The sequence below is a fragment of the Limulus polyphemus genome, unplaced genomic scaffold (assembly GCF_000517525.1).
Source record: "Limulus polyphemus unplaced genomic scaffold, Limulus_polyphemus-2.1.2 Scaffold5059, whole genome shotgun sequence".
Taxonomy (NCBI): Eukaryota; Metazoa; Arthropoda; class Merostomata; order Xiphosura; family Limulidae; genus Limulus; species Limulus polyphemus.
In genome coordinates this window covers 63,639-75,535 of record NW_013670669.1, presented here as the reverse complement: position 1 = coordinate 75,535, position 11,897 = coordinate 63,639, and the positions used below count along the sequence as shown (strand labels likewise).

The window sequence follows — 11,897 nt, the reverse complement described above, 5'->3', positions numbered from 1 at the left end:
TGGGTGATTAAAACGGAACACATGATAACTATTAGCTACCAAATATTATATTCCGTTATTTTACTACTTTCGTAGTAAGGGATATTAATAGTTGTTATGGTTTAGTAACCTCTACGATCACCTCAGTCTGATTATTAGTTAGTTACTATTTTTATCACTTGATTACTGATACACTGGAGAAACAAAAAGACCAAAAGTAAGCAGAATTCAGGAGCATAATAGACATACAAAACTTGGTAATATCGATCTGTTCGTGTCAGATAAGACGACCATATATCAAAATGGAATAATATGAAATAATAGGATGTGAGTGAATAAGCCTTTTACATCCATCTAACCGGTGACACACTCAGCAAAACCTGGATACCCCCTCTTGAAAGCTTTCAAACTGTTAGATTATTCGAGTAAACCCCATACAAGTGGAAAGTACACCAGCCTTCCTACGAAGAGGACCGAAGATCGAATCCGTACCACCACTACAAACGGTCCTACTACTCAGGCCTTCACTGTAGACGGCGGCAGATTAGCAGCCAAAGTATAAGACACAAACCGCTGTTTTGCCGCTTCTGTTGGATTGTTCTGTTAACAAATAAATGAAAAATCCTGTCCACGTGATGATAACGACAGTGCGTTGCTCCTTTGACAACGAATTCCACGTAACTTACGAAAGTTAATAACGTCCCTATAATTTCTACTTGTTTTCTCATTACGATCGGTACTTTTCGTATCACAAATACTGATGTGAAAATGCAAAATTTACAGTGCATAACTAACTGGAAATACAATAATAATTAATAGGTATGTCTGATTAATCGGTAGATACTAGGTCTCTGTTTTTTTTAATTAACTGCCATCTATTATTCGTTTTACCAAGAATATAAAAGAAAAAAACTTAGGTAATACGATTTCGCAGACTTATTTTGAAGTTATATAGGTAATATAAAAATAGAAAATGTTTAGGGTATTACAAGTTAAAACAGATATGATAAATATTAACGATATTAGTTAATTTGTTTTAGAACAAAACCACATTGTGTCAGCCGCGGGAATCGAATCTAGGGTATTAATGTTGTAAGTCCTTAGACTTACCGCTGTCCCGCTAGGGGATTAAAGATGTTAGGCCTACTTTTATGGTATAAATCATTTCAGTTATCTGGTAATGAAAGACCGGTTTGGTGTGGAGACTTCATTTGAAAGACGTGCGATATTAATTTATTGCATTAAGAACACTAAATTAAAAGTAAATACGTACATAATCATTTTCCTGATGTTAAAACTTAATATAACAGTTATATAATAAGTGTAAAAAATCTAAGTTCTGTGTTTAATTAGGCAACGCTTATTAGTAATTAAAAATCAAAACTGTAATAAAGAGACAACAGTTCGTCTGATTTTTCTGGAAAAACCTGTTTCTTGTTGACTCAGTACTACCAGTGTTAAAAGATAATTTACTTAAATTATTGGGCTTCAATTGATGGTTACCAACACATGAAGAAGTTGTAATTTATTTTAATAGTGGTGTGGTAAATTTAAATATTTATCTAGTTCTTGTTGAGATTAAGAGTTTTTATCGCTAGTAGGACGATTTTCAGTTTGTGAATTCGGTTCTTCTTCATTATTTCAAACAGTTCTGTTTGTTTCTTTTTTATAGCTATTTGTAGTTTCACCAAAACAGTATATCATGTTTATATAAAATTGAAGGTTTTCTAGTATTACTAGCTTCTAAGAGGTTGTATGTATGTGAATTTTGACGATCAGGTTCAACAGTAGGTTAATGGCAGCCATCTTTCTGTATTATCATAGAAGGCAGTATACTCAACAACAAAAATAATAAGGAAATATATATTAAAACATAACTTCTTAGAGTTCGCAGGTTTACAAAGATATTTGGGAGTTAACTCGAAAAGGTTTAAAGAAAAAAGATTGACAAAGAATCAGACAAATAAGAAAATATTCTATGTTACGAACTCCAACTATATTAACTTTTTCCTTTAGTTTTGAAGCCTAAATTAAATTCCTGTTTTTCACGTACCAAGTTTATTCCACCTTAGTTTGAAGATATGTAATTTACTCCGACTTGATTTTGAAATACTGACTTCAAGGTCAGTTAACTACTACTCTGTTTTAAGATAAGTACATGAAGGTCAGTTTATTCCCACTCGGTTTTAAGATAAGTACATGTAGGTCAGTTTATTCCCACTCGGTTTTAAGATAAGTACACGAAGGTCAGTTTATTCCCACTCGGTTTTAAGATAAGTACACGAAGGTCAGTTTATTCCCACTTGGTTTTAAGATAGGTACTTTTAAGGTTAATTCACTCGCACTTAATTTTAAAATAAATACTTTAAGGTCAGTTTATTCACACTTGATTTTAAGATAACTACATGAAGGTCAGTTTATTCCCACTTGGTTTTAAGATAGGTACTTTAAGGTTAGTTCACTCATACTTAATTTTAAAATAAATACTTTAAGATCAGTTTACTCACACTTGTACAGACACAACAGAGAAGGAACTTCTTTTTGCCAAGGAAGGAGACTTTCAACGAAAGTGGACAGTTATGACAAGTCAGTTACGAAAAGTGTAGTAATTGAATTACCAATTAGTGTGGTTTTGTTAACATTCCCAATAATAAACATTTGGAATTCTAAGTGGAAATTTTATTATTTTGGTCCTTTGTAGGAATTATTCTACTTGAGGGAGACCGTTGTCTCCCCCACTTTCTATATATATATATACAAAGCTAGGGGAGATCGTTCCCCTATTCTAATTTTTTCTATACGCACACACCAAAGAAAAATACAAAGATTTTTTTTTCTTTCTTTGGAAATTTCATAATTCGTTTGAAGCTTTCTTCAGTTCCGCGTGCCATGAATACACGCATGGTAAAATCTGTTCGCCCTCTGTGGTCTTCCTCTCACAGTGAAACGTGACCCACTGAAGCTTCTTCGTGGTTACAGATCTTAACCAATTTACGTCACGTGATAGACACCCCCTGTATACTAGAGAAATGAGATAATTGTATCAAGACATCTCTACTTACCGAAAAGAACTCTTAGAGTAATTGAACCACCAGGGAGGGTGTCAGGCTTCTGTAAGACTATAACTTTACACTTCTATTTGCTGGCTGGCTGTATTGTTTCTGACTTCGTCACGAGAGGTCGCCACCGACCTCTATACATGAATCGATATTTTTTAAGCACGAATAAAGTTGTATTGCAATCAAATGTACGAAGATATGACGCTAAGACGACCTGCTGTCATCGGTTCATTAGCTGTTTGTTTTTAATCCACGGGCAGCAGTTTGTATGTATTTTAGGTGTTAAAAATAAGTTATACAATTACTTCTGAATACTAAATATAATTACTTATTAAAAGCACACAGATTATCCAATATTTTACTAAAAATAGTTACGTATTAAAAGCACGTGATTATCCAATGTTACTAAAAAAATATCCACTTATTAAAAACATGTGATTATATGTTAGTACAATAATTACAGTTGATCGTAGTGTAGCTATTCAAGTCAACCCCGATCTTATTAGCGAGAGCGAATTTACCAACAAACCCTTTACACACCAATCATCCCACGTTTCCTTTTTAATGGTATTAAAACAGATTTATTTGTTGCATCTGCAGCCCAAACGGAGGCGCTGTTTCCCCATCAACCATTATGTGACGTGTTCTATCACCCATCTAATCTATGCATGGTAATGGCCTACAAAAACCATTAACAATGTTTTAATCAAATTGTCCCTCGTCTTATTTTTTACCATTCGACGATGATCAGCCATTTCTTTGGTAATTAAAAAGATGCGACAGCTTTTTGGGTCTCAGTGAAGAGAATTGCAGAAGATACCCTCATAAACGTCATTAATGTAGGCCTAACCAAGATTTTCTTTTTCATCCTTGAAACAAAAGTAGTGTAGCTATTTTACATTTTTATTTATTTATTCTCAGTAACAGAATGCTACATTTATAGAAGGAAAAACATATCCTGATCATATCCAACTTAGTTTTTTAGGCGTCGATATCTGCGGCAGAATTTATTTGTTCTTAGTTTCTTCTCGCTACTTTCACAGATAATATAGTCGGATTTATGGTGGATGAACAAACTTTCCCGTGCCTGTTGGACCGGTTCTTTTATGAGCAACTGGTTTCATTGTTATCTTAAACTTTGCCTTCTATTTTTAAGTTCGGATTTTATATCTGATCTGAGGATTGACTTGACATTACTGCCAACAGACTGAACAAAAAATACCAGATTAAAGTAACGCGCGAGAGCAAAGTTTCATACGATAAGCCTACTTGCTGTTCCCATCACCACAGAATAATCCGGTAAATGTCTCGTGATCAACAGTTCGTAAGAAATCTGTCAAACTGCTCTAAATATCACGTAGTGTGTCTCCGTCGACAAAGTGTAACTTTAAACACAAAGGACTACAATATTTCACATCAAAGGTTCATAACATATATGCCCAGCCACTGGTTTACATCATCTATTGTATACATTTATGGAATTGTAAAAACGTCGATTCCAAGTTGATCATTTACGAAAATATTAAAGTAAAACCTGGTGTTATATATAAACACTCCAGTTAACGGTGTGACATTGCGTTATGCATACTCCTGTTAACGGAGTCACCTTTATATATATACACGTATACGCCCGTTAATAGTGTGACATACACACACGCTCTCTCTCCCGTTAACGATGTGACCGTGTGTTAATATACTTCCATTGCTTGTGTTAATATACTGCCATATAGCCCTTGAGTTGCTTTGCGTTAAGTTTATCATCCACTTTTGCAAGTAAGTAGTATTTATGATGACTCCTTCCATAATGAGATCACTCTAGTGGCAAAAATACAACACTATACATGGTACAAATAAATGTACGTTATGTTTCAAACTATATTCATCACCAAATGTATAACTACTTAGAGATTCTTGTCACCAGTAATTTTTAACGGTTAACATATGACACGCATACTATGTGTTATTATCATCTAGCGAGGGTAGCTATCCCAACTTAATATAAGCTAGGCAATAAAGAGTGAACCTCTCATGCAATGAATTGACTGTCAGTTGAACCACTTGTTGTATATATTCCAACAGTCAACTGAACCACTGGCTGTATATGATATTCCAACAGTCAACTGAACCACAGGCTGTATATGATATTCCAACAGTCAACTGAACCACTGGCAGTATATGATATTCCAACAGTCAACTGAACCACTGGCTGTATGATATTCCAACAGTCAACTGAACCACTGGCTGTATATGATATTCCAACAGTCAACTGAACCACAGGCTGTATATGATATTCCAACAGTCAACTGAACCACAGGCTGTATATGATATTCCAACAGTCAACTGAACCAAAGGCGCTGTATATGATATTCCAATGGATATTTTAACATTACATGATAATCTACTCTTACTTCACTGCAATGTTAATCTGAATATTATTATCATATAGTACCTTGATACATACACAAAAAATATGTTGAAACTATTTTTAAAATATTCTGTCATTGTGGTGGTCTTAGAAACTTAACAACAAAAAAAGGTGTTACTAATTATTTATAAAAACAAAAAGTAAAGGTTAGCTAGTCTGGTTTTATTGAGCCAACACACAGGAACACCTAGAGCCTGTACATTCAATAAGATTACAGAAATATGATCAGTTTATTTTAACCTGTGTATTTTATCCTTACTTCCAAACACCCGAGACTTTTTACTGTATTTTGTACCACTTAATACACTGTAACAGATTACGAAGGACATATTTCTAGCTCAGTTGAAGAGGAAGAGAAAGTATTAGTTAAAAATAACTACATTTACCTTGAGGCTAAATAGAGAGTCTGAAAGTTGAAACAGTCTGTAAACAAGAGTAAACCACAGTTATCATTGATTCAAACTTTTAGGGGCTGAACGTTTGTGTAAAAGATTTACAAGACACTTATATCATCCACTTCAAATTGTTCAATAATTGACTTATTTAGTAACGTTTGTGTAATAAAAAGATTTTCCAATCACTAATATTATCACATAGTTTGCTAAGACACTGTTCACTACCAATTGGTCAAAAGTTTCTTAATAACTAATCAAAACTACAGTTTTTAATACTAGAGTTGAGAGCTATAAATGGTTTTATCTTTTGGCAGCTGAGGTCTTAAAAATATATGTAAGCAACAGTAGACTAAAGATTTGTGTAGTTCCAGTGAAAAAGTATATTAATTTCTAAATGTTTAATTTCTTTGGTCATGTCACATAAAGGTTTTTTAGATTTTGTTTCCACTGAGATCATTCCGTTTCTAAAACATTAGTTAGCAGTATTGCAGCTAATCATTTACCTGTTCCTGAGACATTAGCTAGCAGTATTGCAGCTAATCATTTATCTGTTCCCGAGACATTCTTCGACATCTTAACCATGTGACCAAGGAATTTGAATTTACTGTGAACCTTCATTAAAATTGACTCGTATAGTTATGTTGAGTAAGTTTTAGATGTAATTGAGAAAATGACTATTCTCAGTAATTCAGAAAATTATTAAACCTCTTTGTGGGAAGATCAAGTAAGAATTATTTCTTACAAAATAAACTATAAATCTTCTAGAAGATCAAACTTTCTTCACAACTGAAAGTAATTCACCTGACTTAAATTGTTTATGTAGAAAATATGGATTAAGTGTCACAGTGTCTTTAACTAACAAGAGTTTACCAAGATTACAGTAAGTTGTCACATCTTTCAAAAATTTTACATTCTGTCACATTAATAATTAGATGTGTTTACTAATACATATAGATTAAACTATCTATAAAAACCTAATTCATCTTATATTCTTTTGTTCCGAACAGATACACATTTTTTACGGTTTTATTTCCATATAACATGTAATATTAAAGCTTCCCAGGGGAGGAGGATAGAAGTTCAATCTGGTTATTTTCAGGCACAGAACATGAGTAGAAAACTTTATGAAGGTTCTTCAACTTGCACGACCTGAGAACTCCAGTCAAGATGTCATAAGCATGTTCTCCAGGCTCGAGGGCCCTGACTCTGGCTTTAGGTCAACGAGGCTGAGAAAGGCCACTCTCAGTCATCGAGGAAGAAGAAATTTCCAGATTTTTTCTGCTCCGTATCCTAATAAAGAAAATTATTATTTCAGAAATTGAATTTTTCTCTACCTAAGGTAAGCAACAATAAATCATAGAAAACAAAAATGACAAAAGAAAGGGGTCCCCTGTTATACCTTCACTGAATTCAATTTGTTGATACGAGGTCTGAAGTTGTTTGGATCTCGACGAAAAGTGATATTAAGGAGTTCCAAAAACCTGTTCATCCCTGCCAGCAATGTTTGAGGGCTGCAAGTACAAAAACAAAACATTAACAACAATTTCTGAGAGAATAAAACTATATCACTGCTTCAAACCTATCTCTGTCTAATTTAGGTTCCATCTAAGTAATGTCCCATAAAAATAAAATGTGTATTCTATGTAATTATAAAGAAATGGGTGAAAAGCACACAACATAGATACTAAAGCCCGCCTTTGTGCTGATCCTTTTTTGCTCGTTCTACACTGCACTTTATGGAGTTCGTGCATTTCCGAGAGGTTATGATACCTTCAACCTCAAAAGACGGACTGATCAGCTGTCTATAATTCAGCCTGTCAAAATGAGTCTCAAATATCAATTTTTGGTTTATTACAAACAGACAAAGCAATCCCAAATCAAGCTTACTAGTAACAGTATTTTATCTCTGGCTCCATTTGGAACTAGTTTCTAGAACTCGAAATTAACACTCACCTACTAGCTACGGCTTTAACAGAAGGCTGTCCTTCAAAAACAATTACTCGGTCAGATAGATAGGTGGCCATGATGAAATCGTGCTCCACAACAAATCCAGTCTTCTTTGAATGAAGAATGAATCGTTTAATGACCTTGGCAGCGACCAAACGCTGCTCAGAATCAAGGTAAGCTGATGGTTCATCAATTAAATAAACATCGGCTGGCTTACCAAGGCAGAGTACTAATGCCACTCTTTGAAGTTCTCCTCCAGACAAGTTTTGTACCTATGGAAGAAACAAGGAGTCAATCAACCAGTCACACAAGGACTACAGAATTCTCCTCAAGACAAATTTTGTATCTGTAGATTCAACAAGGAGTCAGTCAACCAGTCACACAAGGACTACAGAGTTCTCCTCAAGACAAGTTTTGTATCTGTAGATTCAACAAGGAGTCAGTCAACCAGTCACACAAGGACTACAGAGTTCTCCTCAAGACAAGTTTTGTATCTGTAGATTCAACAAGGAGTCAGTCAACCAGTCACACAAGGACTACAGAGTTCTCCTCAAGACAAGTTTTGAACATATAACCATATTTACTATTGCAGATTTTAAAATAAATTGATATAAAAATGGTTCTAAAAGTACAGGAACAAAGATAAAAAGGGTGAAATTGACTGTCAAGATAGGTTTATTGGACTTGCATTGTGTCTTGGCCAACAGCAGTACTTGTGTATGTACTACTGCTTACTCGTCATCTCGTACCTCGAAAGACAGACCAAGTACCAGTTAAACTTTGATAACCTCATATCTATCATGAGCATCATAATCACAATCTATCAGATTGTGAACAGCAAGTAAGAGATTAATCATCGGTTATCAACAGCTTTTAAAAACAACAGCATGTGTATCAATGTAAAATCAAGCTATAGAACACTTCACAGAACGAGGTTTTAACTGTAATATACAGACGTCTGCATGTGTTTTAAGTTCAGCATAACAAAGTGGTGATTCTCACAATACAGTTAATTATATGAAGGAAAATCAGAACAATAGTCTATGAATATATACGTCAAGCTATGTATATTACAAACAATTGCTCTCAGATAGATGTCTATATATATAATGCATACGGTAAACATTGATACTGACATATCCTACACATTTTTAACTTTCTGATAAATTCGGTCGACTTGAAACTTTTTTAACACACGGTGTAGTTCAATAATATTTAAAATTAGTGTTTGTCACTTTGTTTGTGAACCTATTCCCAGCTTTGGTGAAATGAAACTAAGTACAACAGTAGAGAAGAGATGACTTTCATCTTAACAACTGTACGTACGTATGCTATTTCAAACTCTTAACTTTGACAAAACTAAAACGGAATCAGTCATAGTGCACGAACCAAAAAGTTGTACAATTTTTGTGAGTTATATTTACTCTACATTTGATGTTAGTTTAGTTAACAGTATTGATTCAAATGTTTAATTCATATACTTATTTTGATTTTCTATTATACATTATTTATATCTTGCAGATAACCTTCGAGCAGCTGAGAAACTTTCTACAAATATAAATTATTACAAAGGTTATTTTGGATTGTTATATGGATATTGATTGACCTAACTACAACTTTCTAATATGTTCGAACCTCACGAGATATTTGGATTACTGCCAACTGCAAGGGTACTCAAATGATGAACGAATACATTTTAAGTTAGCTATGTTATTTAGTTAACGTAATCTTACACGTAGCTTGCTTTCATAAGATTTTATGACAACAAATACATTTTAAGTTAGCTATGTTATTGAGTTAACGTAATCTTACACGTAGCTTGCTTTCATCAGATTTTATGACAACACATACATTTTAAGTTAGCTATGTTATTGAGTTAACGAAGTACATTGAGTATTAATTAAAGTGTCTTCCTCAGATGTAGAAATTATTATAATGTGACCCTTTTACCCTAGAAAGTCGCATGACAAATACGTGTTATTATACTTATCAAATTTTCCACTCAAAATTCAGATGTCGGTCGTAATGAGTCTCGGTGGAAGCTTTATTACTTTTGTTCCAGTAAGCAATGAGTTAACAGTTGTTGTCATAAAATTTGATGAAATCAAGCTACGTGTAAGATTACGTTAACTCAATAACATAGCTAACTTAAAATGTATTTGTTGTCATAAAATCTGATGAAAGCAAGCTACGTGTAAGATTGGAATTAAAAATTGTACAATTACCTCTTGGTCAATAATATTATCAATCTGGAGAGGTTTCATGACGTCAGCCACAAACTGGGGGTGAACGTACGCATCCCTAATTTTTTCATGAAGTAACTGTCTCACCGTTCCTTGAGATTTGGGTGAAATTTTTTGTGGCTTGTAGCTGATGAGCATGGAAGGAATCTCACCTAAACCAAGATACCAAATATTCATGAAAAATATATTAATCTTATTTTTTACAAATTGTTTATTGCACAAAAACACTAAAAAATAAATATTAAATTGAATAGATATAAATGGCATAAGCTAATAACAAAAAGGAAAATTAACACTATTTACATAGAACTCTCCAATAATTAGCACTAACCTGTTTTACTTTTATCCTAAACTCAATGTTGTTTGATACATACACTTTTAAAGCTGTCCAAACACAGTAATAAAACTGGATTTGAAATTAACCAGTAATGAACATTAGTGTGGTATACAGAACTTCCAACTTCTACTGATCATGTTTCAGCCTTTAAAATATATCTGTATTGAGAAAAATACAGCATTTAAAAACACATCTTCTCAACCAGCAGTACACATATACATCAACATCAATAGCATCCTCTTATGATGTCAACAACAGTACTCTGAAGAAAAACCTGGAGTAAACTAAATTAAACATCTCACACTAGCCAGTCAGTTAACACACCAGGCTAGACAGTTAACACATCAGGCAAGACAGTCGTTCAGCAAGCCTCAGTTAACACATCAGGCTAGACAGACGTTCAGCAAGACTCAGTTAACACACCAGGCTAGACAGTCGTTCAGCAAGCCTCAGTTAACACATCAGGCTAGACAGTCGTTCAGCAAGCCTCAGTTAACACATCAGGCTAGACAGTCGTTCAGCAAGCCTCAGTTAACACATCAGGCTAGACAGTCGTTCAGCAAGCCTCAGTTAACACATCAGGCTAGACAGTCGTTCAGCAAGCCTCAGTTAACACATCAGGCTAGACAGTCATTCAGCAAGCCTCGGTTAACACATCAGGCTAGACAATCATTCAGCAAGCCTCAGTTAACACATCAGGCTAGACAGTCGTTCAGCAAGCGGATCAGGCTGAGATACGTATTTAACACACCAGGCTAGACAGTTAACACATCAGGCAAGACAGTCGTTCAGCAAGCCTCAGTTAACACATCAGGCTAGACAGTCATTCAGCAAGCCTCAGTTAACACATCAGGCTAGACAGTCGTTCAGCAAGCGGATCAGGCCGAGATATGTATAATGATGATATCTTTACTGAAACTACATATGATCTACAAAATGTTAGATTTCCTCTTAAGTATAATATTATACTTTCAACCAAATACCTTTATTACATCACTTCATCAACAGTTCTTACAATTATTAAAACGAGTCAAATAAGTAGTATCTAAACCGTAACCTACATCCTCCTTCAGGCTTCAATCTACCAGCTAGCAACTGGATAAAAGTGGTCTTCCCCGTGCCGTTTTCTCCGAGCATCACAACAATTTCAGAATCGGTAAAAGTACCAGGTTCAACTGATAAAGAAAAATTACCTAGAAAAAAAGATAGGTTAGCATTAAATAAAAATAAGTTTGATAGGTTAGTGTTAAATAAAAATAAGTTTGTTAGGTTAGCGTTAAATAAAAATAAGTTTGATAGGTTAGCGATAAATAAAAATAAGTTTGTTAGGTTAGCGTTAAATTAAAATAAGTTTGTTAGGTCAGCGTTAAATAAAAATAAGTTTGTTAGGTCAGCGTTAAATAAAAATAAGTTTGTTAGGTTAGTGTTAAATAAAAATAAGTTTGTTAGGTTAGTGTTAAATAAAAATAAGTTTGATAGGTTAGTGTTAAATAAAAATAAGTTTGTTAGGTT

At 34.0% G+C, this 11,897-nt stretch overlaps 1 protein-coding gene across 1 annotated transcript in view; it reads right to left on the bottom strand.

The window, feature by feature from the left end:
- Positions 1-6,860: 6,860 nt before the first annotated feature.
- The window catches only part of LOC106472064 (ATP-binding cassette sub-family E member 1-like), a gene marked incomplete at its 5' end in the record, with an annotated part of 47,345 nt that continues 42,308 nt past the window's right edge, over positions 6,861-11,897 (bottom strand). Inside the window, 5 exons of the mRNA XM_013932694.2 lie at positions 6,861-7,148; positions 7,258-7,369; positions 7,812-8,077; positions 10,031-10,200; positions 11,447-11,578. Of these exons, the coding sequence (XP_013788148.2) occupies positions 7,101-7,148; positions 7,258-7,369; positions 7,812-8,077; positions 10,031-10,200; positions 11,447-11,578 (728 nt within the window). The remainder of the gene's footprint in view (positions 7,149-7,257; positions 7,370-7,811; positions 8,078-10,030; positions 10,201-11,446; positions 11,579-11,897) is intronic.